This window comes from Schistocerca americana, chromosome X (assembly GCF_021461395.2).
Source record: "Schistocerca americana isolate TAMUIC-IGC-003095 chromosome X, iqSchAmer2.1, whole genome shotgun sequence".
NCBI lineage: Eukaryota > Metazoa > Arthropoda > Insecta > Orthoptera > Acrididae > Schistocerca > Schistocerca americana.
The window spans coordinates 366624030-366642628 of record NC_060130.1 but is presented as its reverse complement, the minus strand read 5'-3'; the positions used below and the strand labels follow the sequence as shown (position 1 = coordinate 366642628).

General features: G+C 48.4%; 1 protein-coding gene across 1 annotated transcript in view; it reads left to right on the top strand.

The window, feature by feature from the left end:
* Positions 1 to 18599, top strand: part of LOC124556034 (spore wall protein 2-like) — a 144722-nt gene that overhangs the window by 108372 nt on the left and 17751 nt on the right. The window contains exon 3 of the mRNA XM_047130069.1: positions 12279 to 12437. Within this exon, the coding sequence (XP_046986025.1) occupies positions 12279 to 12437 (159 nt within the window). The remainder of the gene's footprint in view (positions 1 to 12278; positions 12438 to 18599) is intronic.

Below are 18599 nucleotides of genomic sequence, written 5' to 3'. Positions count from 1 at the left end.
CCTGCCAATCCAGCCCATGACCTTTTTTTCGACGCCTCCCTTGATGTCGGGTATGCGGGCCGCTCCTCCTCCCTACTACCCCCGGGAGTCCGCTTCCGTCAACTGTTCCATTCTCTTTCCTTCCGCTTTCCTAAAACCTTCTTGACAACTTGGGGTACAGCACCGCCTTGGCTCCGTCCCCGGATCGACTTGCTCAGAGACCTATGTCAATTTCCCAATGATGGTACCCCTACACTTGTTTACCGTCGGGCATTTGCTGCTCTATGTGCACAAATGACGGAAGCCACATTTATTTACACCGATGGCTCGAAAACATCGTTAGGTGTAGGGAGTGCCTATATTGTTGGCGACACCCCAAATCATTTTCGGCTTCCCGACCAGTGTTCGGTTTATACTGCGGAGCTTTACGCTATTCTCCAGGCTGTCCACTACATCCGCCGCCATCAGCGGATACAGTACGTAATCTGCTCAGATTCTCTCAGCTCTCTCCTAAGTCTCCAAGCTCTTTACCCTGTGCACCCTCTGGTCCACCGGATTCAGGACTGTCTGCGCTTGCTCCACCTGGGGGGCGTCTCGGTGGCGTTCCTCTGGCTCCCAGGACACGCTGGTATCTGTGGAAATGAGGCGGCCGATATAGCGGCCAAGGCTGCAGTCTCTCTTCCTCGGCCAGCTATTCAGTCTCTTCCGTTTACCGATCTACGGAGCGGTTTATGTCGCCAAGTTGCTCATTTATGGCATGCGCATTGGTCAACACTTCCCCATAATAAATTGCGGGAAGTGAAAGCCCTTCCTTGCGCATGGACCTCTTCCTCCCGAACGTGTCGTCGGGAGGAGGTAATTTTAGCTAGACTCCGGATAGGGCACTGTCTTTTTAGTCATCGACATCTTTTAAGCAGTGATCCTCCCCCACTCTGTCCCCACTGCTCTCAGCCGTGGACAGTCAGACACCTTTTAATTGAATGCACCTATTTTAATCCGTTACGCCCCCCCAGGGGGTCCACAACTCTTTCGTGGATACGTGCGTGGCGAGCACGGGGCCCCGAGCCATTGCAGCCTTCTTTCTCTCCCGGGCTGCATTTCCTTTCCCTTCCCCTCCTTTCCCCTCCATACCCCTTTCCCCTCGCCCTCTCATCTCCCTCTATTGGTGTCCTTGCTTATGTTGGCCCCCGCTATCCTCCTGGTTCTGTTGGTTTTACACTCTGGCTTTGTTGCGTAATCATCTCCTCCTTTTGGCATTCCTTGGTCCCCCTCTGGGGTTTGACCTCCATTCCAAAATTTCTCTTCCGTAGTGTGAGCCATTTGGGGAAGAGCACCTTACCTAGTGTCTCCGACGTGTGCCCTCCTAGTATATTCCACCTTTTCTTCTATGTCGTTGTCTAATGCTAGGGTGCATAGCCAGCACGGTAGCCAGCCCGTGTGGTGGGGTCGCTATGTACCCTTTTGGTTGAGCCCCCTGAACACACAGGGATCACACTTCTGATACCTGAGCTGTGACCTCCTCATGCATGCCTTGGAGTGGTTGCTCGTCATCCTGGAGCATCGGAACTCCCGGCAATGGCCGCCGTGCCAGACGGCCCTTGCTGTGGCTGGGTGGCGCCCGTGAGGAGAGCCCCTGATCGGAGTGGGTGGTATCAGGGCGGACACTATGCAGATGAAACGCATAAGGGTCCAAACCTCTGGCCGCTCTTCTGCGGCCGTCTCTCTGCGTGGTACTGATTCCTCAAGTGCTGCTTCTCTTGCCCCTTCGGCCTTCCCTTCCGTGACTACCCCCTGGGAGGAGGGTCAGGCCCGTCGTCTAGGGGCAAAACCTTTCCCCCGTTATCTAGTTTGCACCAGGACTGATGGAGATACTTTCACCGGTGTCAAACCTTTATTCTTTGTGGAACACATTGAAGACAAGTTCGGCGACGTGGACTCCCTGAGCAAGATGCGGTCGGGTTCATTACTGATAAAAACTGCTTCGGCTGCCCAATCTGCGGCCCTTCGTGCCTGTACCCATCTTGGCACAATTCCCGTGTCCATTACCCCTCACCAGTCTCTAAATATGGTACAAGGTGTAATTTTTCACAGAGACCTCATCCTTCAAACTGATGAGGAACTTCGGGACAATCTCGGACGGCGGGGTGTTCACTTTGTTCGGCGTGTTCAGAAGGGTCCTAAAGATAATCGTATTGATACTGGTGCCTTTATCCTGGCCTTTGAAGGGAATACCCTTCCTGAGAAAGTTAAGATTATGGTCTATCGCTGTGATGTGAAGCCGTACATCCCACCTCCTATGCGGTGTTTTAAGTGCTTGCGTTTTGGCTACATGTCTTCTCGCTGTACCCAGGACCCTCTCTGTGGTGACTGTGGACGTCCACTCCATGAGGGGAGTCCCTGTGTTCCCCCTCCTGTATGTGTAAATTGTCATGGTAGTCATTCTCCACGTTCAGCAGATTGCCCAGTCTATAAGAAAGAAAAAAAGATACAGGAGTATAAGTCTCTTGATCGTTTAAGCTACACAGAGGCCCGTAAGAAATATGCACGATTGCACCCTGTGTCCATGACATCTAGTTACGCCTTGGTTACATCTTCATCCCTTCCTCCCCCTTCCTTATCCCCGTCCCGGACCCCTCTCCTTCCCCCCTCCCCTGCGGCTCCCACACCTTCTCCTCTGGGCGCCGCTCCCCCTCCCCAGCCAGAGAAGTGTCCCACTCCTTCGGCGTCTGCCGGTCAAGGGCGCCTCTCCCGGGATGCCCCTTCCCGGCACCTTCCAGGTCAAAGGTCTGCTGCAGCGCGGCGACCGCGAGAGCCGCGGTCTATCGGCCCCCAGGTCGCCCGGTCTCTTTCTGTTCCTGATCTTGCTGCAGCTGGCTCCATTATGCCACACAGCCCTCCTCGATCTCAGCCTGAAAAGAAGAAGAAACATAAGTCCCGGGACAAAGAGCCTCTGGTGTCACCGGAGGTCCCTTCCCCGGCTTCACAACCGGATTCTGACCTGTCGTTTATGGATGTCGCCCCCTCCTTGTCGGTGACAGGTGGGGACCCGGCGGTATGACTGGATTTAGCGTGTTCAGCCCTCATTTAAACCATCGTTCTGTGGTTCTCCAATGGAATTGTAATGGCTACTATCGTCACCTTCCGGAATTGAAATCCCTTCTTTCGTCCTACTCAGCAGCTTGTGTGGTTCTCCAGGAATCTCATTTTACTGATGCTCACTCACCGACCCTCCGTGGGTTCCGTGTTTTCTGTCGAAATCGGGTCGGACCCTTGCGGGCTTCTGGTGGCGTTTGTACGTTGGTCCGTACAGACATTGCTAGCACGTGGATTCCTCTCCAAACTACATTGGAAGCAGTTGCTGTTAGGGTCCACTTAGACTCTGCAGTCACAGTATGCAATCTTTATCTCCCTCCTGACAGGACTCTTACACCTGCTGCCTTAACCACCCTTCTTCAGCAACTTCCTCCTCCCTTCCTCCTCCTTGGGGATTTTAATGCTCATCATCCTTTGTGGGGCAGTGCCTTTCCATCTAGACGAGGTCTTCTTATCGACCAATTTATTGCAGACCACGACCTGTGCCTTCTTAATGATGGCTCCCCTACTCATTTCAGTGCTGGTCATGGTACCTTTTCTGCCATTGATCTTTCTCTTTCTTCTCCCTCTCTCCTCCCTTCATTACACTGGTCGCCACACGACGACCTTTGTGATAGTGACCATTTCCCGTTGATTATCACGCTCCCTTCCCGCTCCCCGATGGAGAGGTTACCTCGTTGGTCTTTCCACCGCGCCGATTGGCCTCTATATACTGCACAGGTCGAGTTTTCTCCCTCTTTGTCGGGTTGTATTGATGACGTCCTACGTGACGTGTCTGACGCGATTGTTCGCGCTGCTAACCTTGCTGTCCCGCGCTCATCTGGACAATTTCGTCGTCGGCAAGTCCCGTGGTGGAGTACGGCCATTGCCATTGCCATCCGTGATCGCCGTCGAGCTTTGCAACACTTTAAGAGGCACCCATCTGTAGCCAGCCTTTCTACCTTTAAGCGCCTTCGCGCTAAAGCCCGTTATTTAATCAAACAGAGCAAGCGGATATGTTGGGAACGATTCGTTTCTTCCCTTGGTTCCACTGTCCCTCTGTCACGGGTATGGGCTACACTTCGCTCTCTCCAAGGTTGCCATCGGCAGTCCACCCTCCCAGGCCTTCACCTCCCAGATGGCATTTGTACGGACCCATTAGTTCTCGCAGAACATCTTGCGACCCATTTTGCAGTGGCATCAGCGTCGGCCTCCTATCCAGCTGCTTTCCTTCATCAAAAACAGCAGGCTGAAGCTGTCACCTTATGTTTCACCACTTGTGAGTCAGAATCTTACAACGAACCTTTCACTGAATGGGAATTTCTTTTTGCTCTATCTGCTTCTCATGATACGGCTCCTGGCCCAGATTCCATTCATAACCAGCTGCTTCAACATCTCAGTGCTCCACAACGGCACCATCTTCTTCGGGTGTTTAACCGTATCTGGCTCCAGGGTGATTTCCCTTCTCAGTGGAGGGATAGCATTGTGGTTCCTGTCCTTAAGCCTGGTCTGAACCCCCTATCTGTTGACAGCTATCGGCCAATTAGTTTGACCAATGTTGGTTGTAAGTTACTTGAACGGCTGGTAGCCCGTCGGCTCACTTGGGTCCTCGAATCTCGGGATCTATTGTCCCCTTACCAGTGTGGCTTTCGAGAGGGACGATCTCCAATCGATCATTTGCTTCGCTTGGAATCCGCAGTTCGGCAGGCTTTTTCCCAGCGCCGCCATTTGGTTGCAGTGTTTTTTGACCTTCGCAAGGCCTATGACACAGCCTGGCGCCATCACATCTTACTAACCCTTCATCAGTGGGGTCTTCGGGGCCCACTCCCGATTTTTATCCGCCAGTTCCTGATCCATCGGTCATTCAGAGTTCGAGTTGGTACTGCTTTTAGTTCTCCACGGACCCAGGAGACGGGCATCCCACAGGGTTCTGTCTTGAGTGTCCTCCTTTTCCTCATTGCTATCGATGGACTTGTGGCCTCTGTCGGTCCCTTGGTCGCCCCTGCCCTGTATGTGGATGATTTCTGCATTTGTGTTAGTTCCTCCTCGATGCCATCTGCAGAACGGCAGCTCCAGGTGGCTATACGGCGTGCCTCTGCATGGACCCTCTCCCACGGGTTTCAATTCTCTCCTTTAAAATCGCGGGTGGTCCACTTCTGTCGCCGTACTACGGTCCACCCTGATCCAGAGCTCTATCTCGCTGCACAAAGATTGCCTGTGGTTCCACAGTTTCGTTTCCTAGGTCTTCTTTTCGACAACAAGCTCACTTGGCTGCCCCATATCAGACTCCTGAAGGTAGGATGTTTCCGTAAACTCAATGTCCTTCGCTTCCTTGCCCACTCCTCCTGGGGTGCGGACCGTTCCCTCCTCCTCCGTCTTTATCGTGCTCTAGTTCTGTCACGTTTGGACTATGGTTGTCAAGTTTATGGTTCAGCTGCTCCTTCCACGCTGCACGTGCTGGATCCAGTCCACCATCGTGGTATCCGTTTGGCCACCGGTGCCTTCCCTACTAGCCCTGTTGATAGTCTCCTGGTTGAAGCTGGGATCCCCCCCCTTTCTGTTCGGCGGTCCCAGCTTCTGGTGTCTTATGCCCTTACTATCCGTTCTTCTCCCGCTCATCCTTCCTATTCTATCCTATTCCCAGACCATGGGCGTCGCCCGCCTGACTCCCGCCCTCGGGCGGGTTTACCGGTTGGGCTGCGCCTTGCGTCTCTTACCCGTGATTTTCGGCTTCCTTCTTTGTCCTGTCTTCCTCGCTCCCTCCCCTCCACCCCTCCTTGGTTAGTTCCTCGGCCTCGAATTCGGATGGATCTCCGCCGCGGTCCGAAAGATTCCATCCCCCCGGTGGTGTTCCGTTCCTTTTTCCGCCAAATTTTATGGGAGTTTCGGGATGCTGTTGTTTTTTACACTGATGGTTCTAAATCTGCTGATCATGTTGGGTATGCCTTCACGTCCTTTGTTGGAACGGAAAATCATCTACTGCCACCCTCATGTGGGGTGTTTACTGCGGAATTGATGGCAATTTCCCGGGCCCTTACCTTTATTAAACAATCCCAACACAACCGCGTTTTGTTATGTACGGACTCGATGAGTGGCCTTTTTGCTATTGACCGGTGTTTTTCGCGCCATCCCTTGGTCTCTGCCATCCATGACCATCTCGCTGATCTTCACCGTGCTGCTTGTTCCATTGACTTCCTATGGGTCCCGGGCCATGTGGGTATCCCGGGTAATGAGCTCGCTGATCGTTTGGCTGGGGGAGCAGTTACTTACCCCCCGTTTTCTGTAACCCCTCCTGCAGCGGATTTACGGCTTCACATCAAATCCCACTTTGTACAGTCATGGGCCAATTCTTGGGAGGCTACTCCACTGTCTAATAAACTTCGTGCCATTAAGGTGAATACAGGCCCATGGCGTTCTTCCTTTAGCCTCTCCCGCAAGGACTCGACCACACTGTGTCGTCTCCGCATTGGCCATACCAGGCTGACCCATGGTTTCCTTTTGCGTGATGAGCCACCCCCGCTATGTGGTTGTGGAGCCTTCCAGTCAGTGGCCCACATTTTGGTTGAATGCCCCCTTCTTTTGGCTCTGCGTGCTAAGTACAGACTCCCCCACACTTTACCTTTGATGTTGGCTGACGATTCCCGGATGGTCTCTCTGGTTCTAGGTTTCCTCCGGGAGAGTGGTTTTTATTCTCAGTTTTAAAGTTTTTAATCTCCCTCTGGTGTTGGGGCAGGGCGGTGAGTGTTTGGGTGTCTCCCACTGTAGGCAGTGTTCAGAGATTCCCGATTCACCTCCCTGACCGGAATCCTCTTTTCTTTCCCTTTTACTCTGTTTTCACCCCTTCTTTTTAAGGCTTGGTTAGTTTTTCTATTCCCATACGTACTTTCTGCATTATAGCAGTTGTACCTTTTAAGTCACAGGTGGTCTTCCCTATGCTGCTTCAGCATAGTGTTGGGTTCGTTCTCTTGCCAACTTCCCTCATTTGTTTTTACTAATGACAACGTGACTGCCCTTTTACGTTTCCCCTTTATCCGTTTTATTTTTCTGACTATACTGAGATGTCCCGTTAGCAGAATGGAGTCTATTTGAAACAAGGGACTGATGACCTTGCTGTTTGGTCCCTTTAACCTCAAACAACCAACCAACCAACCAATCCGTTACGCTCCCGTCTACAGCTATCGCCTGATCTATCGTCGATTTTAGCAGATGACACGCGCTCAGCTGACCGCGTTCTACAGTTTATTAGTGACAGTGAAATGACGTCAGTCATTTGAAGCCTTTTTTTTTTGGGGGACAACCAACCCCTTTCTATAGTGGATTTTTAAGCATTCCTTCTGCCTTTAGTTTCTCAAATTTTATGACTTTGTTTCCATTGCTGCTGATTTTAAATTTCGTTTTTTTCCTGTTTTCTACGTCACGGGCTGGGCGCTAATGACCATAGAAGTTTTGCGCCCCAAAACCTCACAGTCTGTTCAGTTTATTTATGGCCTCAGGATGCATTAGACTCTGAGGCTCTCACAGACCTTATTAGCCAACTCCCCCTCGCATTTCTTCTTTTGGGGGACTTCAATGCTCATAATGTCTTACGGGGCTCATCGACTACTTGCCCCAGGGGTCGCATTCTGGAAAGCCTCATGATGTCTGAAGAACTGTGCATCCTCAACTCTGGTGCTCCCACTCATTTCTGTACTGCTTCCGGGTCGTCATCGGCTATTGACCTTTCCTTTTGCTCTCCAGCACTCGTGGATTCTGCTCTGTGGAGGTTGCTGCTGACCTCCATTCTAGTGACCACTTCCCCCTTTGGATTCGCCTCCTGGATGAGGCTGTGGCATTACCAGTGCCGCCCCAGTGGCACCTCTGCAGAGCTGACTGGACACTTTTCAGCCAACTGGCTGTTTTGGAATACCGTGCCAGGGTCCACTAATGGGTAGACCATGTTACAGCCGTGATCTCCCATGCTGGTGAATTGTCAATCCCACGGTCATCCGGTCATCCCAAGAGGCGTCCTGTCCCTTGGTGGACCACTGAGTGCTGCTCAGCCATCCGAGCCCGCCGTCCTGCTCTGCGCCGCTTCAAGTGCCGTCCCTCAGCTGACAATCTTGCGGCCTTTTGGGTGGCAAGGGCCAAAGCACGGCGAGTGATTATAGAGAGCAAACGACGGGCATGGCAATCGTTCTTGAACTCCATCTCCCGTTCCACTAGTTCTACGAAAGTATGGGAAGCCATCAGGAGGATTTCTGGGGAACTCAGCCAACTACCTGTCATGGCATTGCTGCATCGGGGATGTCTCCTCACGGCGCCGAGAGACATTGCCCAGACACTGGCCATGCATTATGCGGAATCTACCGCCACTGTTAACTGTGATCCAGATTTCTGCCGCTACCGCACTGCCATTGAGAGGGGTCACTTGGACTTCCGGTCTCCAAATTCTGAACCCTACAACTGCCCCTTCACAATGTGGGAACTGGATTCAGCGTTGTCTGTGGCTCATGATACTGCGCCTGGTCATGATCAAATCCGGTACAGCATGCTGCAGCACTTGTTACTGCCATCCAAGGAAGTTCTTCTGAATTGTTTTAATATGATATGGTTATCCGGCACATACCCTGACTCGTGGAGGGAGGCGATTTTGATTCCCCTCCTCAAACCGGGGAAGGACCGAACGCATGCCAGTAGTTATCGAAGTATTGCTTTGACGAGCTGTGTCAGGAAGACGTTGGAACGTATGGTGAACCGTCGCCTGGTTTGGCTACTCGAGACCAGGCAGCTCCTTAGCCCCTCTCAGTGTGGCTTTCTGAGATGTCGTTCAACTTTAGACAACTTGACCCTGCTTGAGGCGGCCATCCAGCAGGCCTTCCTACGTAACCAGCATTGTCTAGGTGTATTCTTTGATATTCATAAGGCGTATGACACTACTTGGCGCCGCCTTATCCTCAATCAACTCCATCAGTGGGGCTTTCGTGGCCGTCTCCCCATCTTCATTCGGTCCTTTCTTTCCCACCGCCTCTTTCGATATCGGGTTGGTAATGTGCTATCTGATTTGTACGTGCAGGAGAATGGTGTTCCTCAGGGAAGCGTTTTAAGTGTCACCCTCTTCGCCGTCGCCATTAACAGTATCACGTCCACTATCCAGAGTCCTGCCCAATGCTCCTTGTTTGTGGACGATTTTGCTGTTTTCTGTTCTTCCTCCAGTCTTGTCACTGCTAGTCGGCAGTTGCAGCTTACGATAAAGCGATTAGAGGCATGGACTGCGAAGACGTATTTTACCTTTTCTGCAGACAAATGTGTGTGTTCATTTTAATCGTTCTCGACGTCTTTTTACCTCCCCTGAATTGCGTCTGAGGGACACCATTCTGACTTTTAGAGACACTGTGAGGTTCCTGGGCCTCACTTTTGATTCCAAGTTGTCGTGGTTGCCTCACCTTAAAGACCTCAAGGTGCGGGCCCTGAAGGCACAGAATATTTTGAAGTGTCTGAGCCATCGGTCCTGGGGAGCAGATCGGGCGCGTATGCTGCAGTTTTATAGGGCTTTCGTCCGATCGCGTCTTGACTATGGTTGCACCGTGTATGGGTCAGCAAGGCTTCGTATCTGAAGATTCTTGACGCAGTACACCATGAGGGTATCAGGCTGGCCACTGGTGCCTTACGTACCAGTCCCATCCCCAGCCTGTGTGCTGAGGCAGGGGAACCGCCGCTCGCCATCCGGCGGAAACTCCTCATGGTGCGACGGGTGTGTCAATTCCTTGCCTGTCCTACCTGCCCTGCGTACTCTACCGTTGCCCGACCGCCTATGGAACGTCTCTTTTCCAGTCGTCCCAGGGCAACGAGACCATTTGGGATTCGTGCCAAGCATTTGCTTGAGTCCCTTGGTGTGGAGCGTGTGGCCCCCCCAACTCCAAGGTTTTACCCGCCTGCCTCCCTGGTTGCTCCAGAGGCCCAGCGTCCTTTCAGACTTGTCGGAGTACCGGCGGAGCTGCACTCCTGCGTTTGTTTTTACCTCCTTATTTTCCGATATTTTACACCAGCATCCCGACCATGTACCAGTATTTACGGATGGCTCTAAACAGGGGAACTCTGTTGGTTGCGCTGTTGTTTTCCCTGATCGAGTTGTCAAGTTACGGCTTCCTGCGGCGTTTACCATCTTTGATGCCGAATTGTTTGCGATCTTGCGGGCATTGGAGCAGATGAGATGTGTTCCCAGTCTTAAGTTTCTCATCTGTTCTGACTCCGAGTGCCCTTCAGACCATGCAACACTTGTACCCAGCGGATACGGCCGTCCAGAACATCCATGATGCCTTACTTCACCTGCAACGGCAGGGGAAGGAGGTTTCTTTCTGCTGGGTGCCGGGGCACGTGGGTACTAGGGGAAACGAACTGGCGGATGTGACTGCCAAAGATGCATGTTCCCTCCCTCACGTTGTTGAATGTGCCGTCCCCCTCCATGCTGTTACCTCCCTCCTGCGTTTTCGTGTTCTGCGTCAGTGGGAAGAGGAGTGGCTGGCAGTCAGTGAAAATAAGCTGCGTCTGGTCAAGGGCACCACGCGGCCATGGCGTACGTCCTACCAATCATGCAGGCGGGATGAGGTTCTCCTCACTCGCCTCCGCATCGGGCACAGTCCCTTAACGCATGGTTTTTTTACTCTGGCGGGAGGACCCCCCAATCTGCAGTGCTTGTGGCGTCCAGATTACTGTCCGCCACATTTTACTTGACTGTCTTTTATTCTCTGACCAAAGGGCGGTGGTTTCTTTGCCACCGGATTTGCCCTCTATTTTGCAAGACGACGCAAGCACTGTGGTTAAGGTCTTAAGGTTTTGTGTCCTGTCCAATTTGTTGCCTCGGATTTTAGGGAGAGGCTTTTAATCTGCTGCTGGGTGACTGGCTCACCCAGGGTTTAGGTAAGAGGTCCGCCAGTCACGATTACCTCCTTGTTTCCCTTCGGTTTCTGTTCTCTCTTCCTTGTGTTTCCTTTCCTATTTTAGTGTGTTTCTTCTCCTCTTCTTTTGCTTCTGCATGTGAGGATGTGGAACTGCTTCAGGTCTGTGTCTTTTAGCCGTTCTCCTTGTTCGCTGTCCGTCTTAGTCCCTTCACTGCATCTGTTCCTGTTTTTATGCGTTTGGGCGCTGATGACCACGCTGTTCAGCGCCCGTAACCCGTAAACCTCACACACACACACACACACACACACACACACACACACACACACCGATACGCCAGTATGGCGATGACGAATACACACTTCCAATGTGCGTTCACCGCGATGTCACCAAACACGGATGCGACCATCATGATGCTGTAAACAGAACCTGGATTCATCCGAAAAAATGACGTTTTGCCATTCGTGCACCCAGGTTCGTCTCAGGCGCTCCTGTCTGTGATGCAGCGTCAAGGGTAACCGCAGCCACGGTCTCCGAGCTGATAGTCCATGCTGCTGCAAACGACGTCGAACTGTTCGTGCAGATTGTTCTCTTGAAAACGTCCCCATCTGTTGACTCAGGGATCGAGAGGTGGCTGCACGATCCGTTACAGCCATGCGGGTAAGATGCCTGTCATCTCGACGGCTCGACTGCTAGTGATACGAGGCCGTTGGGATCCAGCACGGCGTTCCGTATTACCCTTCCTGAACCCACCGATTCCATATTCTGCTAACAGTCATTGGATCTCGATCAACACGAGCAGCAATGTCGCGATACGATAAACCGCAATCGCGATAGGCTACAATCCGACCTTTATCAAAGTCGGAAACGTGATGGTACGCATTTCTCCTCCTTACACGAGGCGTCACAACTACGTTTCACCAGGCAACGCCGGTCAACTGCTGTTTGTATATGAGAAATCGGTTGGAAACTTTCCTCATGTCAGCACGTTGTAGGTGTCGCCACCGGCGCCAACTTTGTGTGAATGCTCTGAAAAGCTCATCATTTGCATATCACAGCATCTTCTTCCTGACGGTTAAATTTCGCGTCTGTAGCACATCATCTTCGTGGTGTAGCAATTTTAATGGCCAGTAGTGTAACTTTCATCCTTAAGTTTTGCGCACCATTGTATGTTGCCTACCCTGAACATGTGTACTGCCAGTAAATGTACCTGTGTAAATCATTACAGTTATGTGAAAGTAGAATACCAGAAGGTACAAGTCTACTGTGAAAGCTAGTACGCAAATACCGTTCTACCTGTTACAATTAGCGTAGTCTCAAAAATTGAAGCAAAAGTATTTCTCTGTGAACAGGGCGTCCTACAGGATGACACTTGGGCCATTAAAATAAAGAAAACTTTACTGAAACTGGTGGGCAGTGTTCATCTGGCGGGAGAGACTGGACAGATTGCAATGGCAGCCCCACGTGACTGGCCCCAGCATCTTCCGCCAGCTGAGGCCACAGAACGTAAGGTAAGTGCTACGAGATGCCTGGAGAACTGACCACAAACCTTCTGTTGGAACAGAAGGCAACACTCGGTATGTTTTCCCCGTCTTTAATTAGTGACTTAGTTCAAATCCATTCACTTATATTTCAAATGTGAATCAAATATACCTACAAATAGCTACCACCAGTCCCTCAAATACTTACTTCATTTAATAGTTTGGAGCCATTCCTGACACATCTTTTTCAGATGTGTGCAGGGATGTTTTCATTGCGATATATTGGTTTCAATGAATATATTCTGCATATTATGTCTAAGTTTTAGCTAGACGCATTTCCTGTGCTAGTAAAAGTAAATTCAAAGCAAATCAGCAACTTACGCAGAATCAAAGCATGATAAATGATTCGGAATTGCCCATCAAGAACATTTTGTTGAAGATTTTTCTGTGGTAGAATGTTCCTAGGCTTTACTTGTGTTTGGTAACATTGTACATTATGAAGCTTGAGGCATAGAAAATGAATCTCTACTGATACATCGTGGATATGGAATAGCGGCTGGTCAGATATTTACCAAAGAAAAATCACCATACAGCCGTATGTTTCCAGGAGTTATTTTATTAACACAACCAGTTTTGGCATCTCATTAACACCATCTTCAGATCCCTATGCACGACGAGTGCAGGGGATCAGATACATCGATACATAAAACACTGGAGGCATCAATACGTGGATCCCTTGAATTTCTTGTGGAGTGTGTACTCCGAAGACTTAACAAGAGCACAGGGTTGGGGGAAGGAGGAGGAAATGGGCTAATAGAATACTGGAATAAATACATACCAAGGCAATTCCAGGTACACAGCTGGTTATCTATAAAATCGACTCGTTAATAAAGCGTATAATGCAGGCTTGGTCGAAATGCTCTAAATTTAATGATGACAATCACAAAAATGATTGAAGAGCAGCAAAACAGTTCCCGAGCAGACGCTGTCCAGCTTGACCCACCTCCGTTAAGACGCGAAGTGCATCAGGTATTCTGGTGCTGTTAAGACTTCAATCATGGTGCGTCAGCAGCCCTGTGAGTTAGCGTGTCACAACGCTGTACCGTGCTCGCAGGTTCTAATCCTGTCACGGACACGGGTGTTAGTGTTAGTACTAGCCTAACCTTGGGTATAACGTAGTTTAGACATACCACGAGTGACTATTGTATTCATAACTTATTTTGCAGAAAATCGGGAGAGGTAGTTAAAAATATCGGTATAAGGCCCTAAAAATCAGGACCTCAAGAAAACCTAATTTTTCAGACGTTAAATTAATACATTTGCTTAATTTTCATTTGAACAATTAGTATAGTGGTACAACAACCGAATAAATAATTTGCTATTCATCTATACTGGATCACAAATGTAGTTTGGTAACGTTGTACTTAAAACTTCTAAGGCCTTTAAACATTAATCAGTAAGGCTTTTAATACATTTTAAATAATATTTTGAAATGTGTAATCCACTGCCAGTACTATAAACATGAACCAAATTAATGGCATCTTTATCATTTAGGAATATGATGTCTGTCGTCTACAGTTGTTCTAGTCTTCTACTAGCTACTTCATACTTTCATATATCCCATTCTTTTACACAGCCCTTACAAGGTTTTCATTTCTTAAGGTGTATCTATAAATTCTGAACAACTAATTTCAAAGTTTATTACTATGTCAGTTAGTTCTCCATTGTCAAACAGTTACGAACTGTGAACCATGTTAATGAATCCCGAGAAAAATCTGTCGATACACGGAAACCATAAATGAAAATAATTTGAACAGATTACTAAAGTTTGGATTTTTGAAATTACTATATTATTTCTCAATATGTCTCATGTCTTTACTCATCGTTCTCAGTAAGTGCCTCAGTGTAACACATTTCGGCATAAAACTCGTCTATTTCAAAGTATCGGGAGATATCTAAAGTCTAAATGTTTGAAACAGCTGCCTAATTTACTGCAGCACTTTCTAGAGAAAAGGACCTAAACAGAACAATTTTTCTGCTACGGAACTCACATTGTGTTTCATTATATTAGTGTGTGCTTTTATACTAAAGCAAGAAACTAATTTTACCACTGTAACTGTTTTCGAAAAGTACAATTTGGTCATGCACTGAGGCGTCTCTTTAGTTGATGGGCTGATCGTGAACTCCTGGCGCACCATATTCAAAGGTTACCGCCAAAATCTAATTTCGGAGGTTTTACGTACTCTAACATGCACTATGTGATCAAAAGTATCCGGACACCCCAAAAACATACGTTTTTCATATTAGGTGCATTGTGCTGCCACCTACTGCCAGGTACTCCATATCAGCGACCTCGGTAGTCATTAGACATCGTGAGAGAGCACAATGGGGCGTTCCGCGGAACTCAACTGACTTCCAACGTGGTCAGTTGAGGGGTGTCACTTGTCATACGCATGTACGCGAGGTTTCCACGCTCCTAAACATCCCTGGGTCCACTGTTTCCGATGTGATAGTGAAGTGGAAACGTGAAGGGCCGACCTCGTATATTGACTGACAGACCGCCGACAGTTGAAGAGGGTCGTAATGTGTCATAGGCAGACATCTATCCAGACCATCACCCAGTAATTCCAAACTGCATCAGGATCCACTGCAAGTACTATGCCATTTAGGCAGGAGGTGAGAAAACTTGGATTTCATGGTAGAGCGGCTGCTCATAAGTCACACATCACGACGGTAAATGCCAAACGACGCCTCACTTGGAGTAGGAGCGTAAACATTAGACGATTGAACAGTGGGAAAACGTTGTGCGGAGTGACGAATCACGGTACACAACTTGGCGATCTGATGGCAGGATGTGGGTATGGTGAATGCCCGGTGAACTAATCTGCCAGCGTGTGTAGTGCCAACAGCAAAATTCGTAGGCGGTGGTGTTCCGTTGTGGTCGTGTTTCCCATGGAGGGGGATTGCACCCCATGTTGATTTTCGTGGCACTATCACAGCGCAGGCCTACATGATGTTTTAAGCTCCTTCTTGCTTCCCGCTGTTGAAGAGCATTTCGGAGATGGTGATAGCATCTTTCAACACGATTGAACACCTGTTCATAATGCACGGCCTGTGGCGGAGTGGTTACACGACAGTAACATCCCTTAGAACACCTTTGGGATGTTTTGGAACGCCGAATTCGTGCCATTCCTCACTGACCGACATGGATACCACTCCTCAGTGCAGCACTCCATGAAGAATGGGCTTCCATTCCCCAAGATACCTTCCAGCACCTGATTGAACGTATGCCTGCGAGAGTGGAAGCTGTCATCAAGGCTATGGGTTGCCAATATCACACTGAATTCCAGCATTACCGATGGAGGGCACCACGAGCTTGTAAGTCATTTTCAGCCAGGTGTCCGGATACTTTTGATTGCATAGTGTAAGTATATTTGGAATTGGTAGCAATACCCAAAATCGGGATACTGGAAGAAATATGTAAAGGCTACGTGTGACCTCTAGTGACAACCCTAAAAATCGGGACATTCCGCGAAAATTGGGATCTTCGACGTCGTTAGCCCCTGGACACTTTTTGTCTAGGCTAAAACAAATGACATATCTTTAACGGGTTAGAAATAGCTTGATTAAAATCCTGGTCAAATGACACTACAAACTGATTTTAAGATGCTTCTCTTGCTCCCAGGTGTCCAGCCGATTGCAATCATTACGAAACACGATTTTCGATAGTCTGCCTTGCCTTTCTCATCAGGTGATACCTTTAGAATGAGGGCCTTTGCTAAATTGCACCTCCTTTATACTCTCACCACTCCCCATCTTTCCACAATTACTCTGCTGAAAGCTGCGTCAGGTGGAGTGTTAGAAGGACGGAAACGCCGAATGCTGGACGCGAACTCAAGTACCTCAGTGCTTCTGCCGCCCCCGTCGTTTGCGGAAGTCTGTCTTGGCCGGCGTTGTGACTTCAGTTGGCTGAGCGCTGGGTCCCACGCTTTACTGACAAGGGGACCATTATATCTGTTAATGACGGATTTTGATGAGTCTTGGGTGTGTTGTACAGGGGCGTGTCTTAATTGACCACCCTCGTTTACGAGAAAATCCATGTTGAAGTTTTATGCTTACCTCCTATACCCGCTGTGTTTGTCTTGTTTCGATAAGAGGGTGTGTAGCACAGCGGCTAGATTCACTATTACCTCCCTGGCGGTACCCGTTCAAATTGTTCCGGTGTACTTTTCTTTACAATCCTGATTCTTCGTGAGGGCAAACTGATCAGATAATTCATAATCAAATGTTTAAAGATAAAAGAAAAGCATACACCTGCAAAGTAAAAATTATCCCACCAAATGTACTCCACTTCACCAAGCCTGTGATACTGATTTTTACATTCAAAACAATTCCGACTCGCTGAGGACTAATAGAGAAATTGCTTCCAAGAAAGATTCCATAAAAATACGTTCTTTAATTCTGCATCAGTGTAGTGCATATGCTTTCACAATAATGATAAAATAAGCGTGGATCATATCGATGTTGATGAAAGAAAGAACAATCTTTTTGAATTGAAACGAACTGTTTTCTCCGGTATCGCTTGTGAAAAATCCGTGTGTCTGAAAGATAGCAACTTTTAGTAAATGTGCGTGGTGGTCTACACTTTCGTTTTGTTTGCTTACCATTTGAAATTCTGTCCGAGCACAGAAAGCTATGCAAGCGACACCCTGGAATACAATTCTGTAATCTATTCTGTAACAAGCGGAATATTAATTTGAAGAAAGTTTGCTGGAATGAATAATTTATTAATGAAAATGCTACGGCGAAAATACTACTTTCGAATAATTTTGCAAGATATATACTATTTACTATTCTGTACAATGAAACTGAGAAAGTACACGGTCAGAGCAGCTGCGCTATACTCGCTTGGTCGAAACATGACCAACGCGATACGTATAGCTGGTACGCATAAAACGGCATGGATTTCTTCGGGAACTAGCGCTGTCGCATAAAAATGCGTTAGCTCGGTAATCAGGATAAGCCCATCTACAGCATACTTAACTCATCAAAATCTGTGACTAATGGGTCTGATGGTCCCATTGAGAGAATGGAGCCAGTGTGTGTATGGATCAGACGGTCGCCCACTAGTATATCAACAGCCTTTTTCAGAACACTGCTCCAAAACGAAAATGTTTGTGTTAGCACCTTAGTTTATTCATATTCCATCGTGTTTCCTGTAGCTATGCAGTGTTTCGCAACCGCAGATTTTGTTGGTTGATTGAGTTTGAGGTCTCTGTTTTGCTAGCGCATTTCTCAACTGTCCGTGCAGTTCGTCCGATGTATGCCTTATGGAATTTGCATAGAATACGATAGGTGGTCGATTTACGTAGCCCTAAATCAGCCTTCACAGTGGCTAATAATTCGTGCGCGTTCCGTGGTGGACTGAAAACACATTTAATGTTTTGTCGAACCAATACCTTGCCAGTTTTTTTGTTACCTTGCAGGCGTGAGACAGTACACCGTTGTCTCAGCCTCCCCATCGTGTTCTATTTGCCGGTACATTTTGCCTGAAAGCACTTCAAATTTATGCTGGTGTGCAGTGTTCGGAAGTTGGTAAAATTTCTGAAGCCTTTCACTCCCCTGTGGCCAAATCAAAAATGCGTCATGAACATATTTGTAAAAGCATGTGGGCTTCAGTACAATTTTTACAGAGCTTTATCTTATAAATCTTCCATGAATAAATTTTCCACAACCAGTAACATAGTGCACCCCATGGCGACGTCATATATTTTTTCATAAGTCATAATCGAAGAGAGGGAATGTGTATGTGAGGACGAATTCTAGGAGGTTGGTCATTGTGGGATTAATTTTCTACCTGACCTGCTTGAAGGAATCAACAAGTGGCACTAGACAGAAGAGGGAGACCACATCAAAACTCATCATAAGGTTCTGGTTACCAAGGCGCAGTTCTTGTGGCCACTAAATGAAATGTACAGATGTAAAATTTGTACCAAGAATGGGATTTTCACTCATCGCTTCAGTCTACATATATAAAACATAGATGTTTGAGACTTGAAAAGGTCTCTGGAACCATATAGTTTGAGAAATGTACAGAGTTCGTGGGTTGCTGGCATGTACCGACGTAGGGCCTTAATACTGCCGTTAGATTTTTGGCCAGCTAGTATGTAGGTGCATCTATGTTGCTTACAA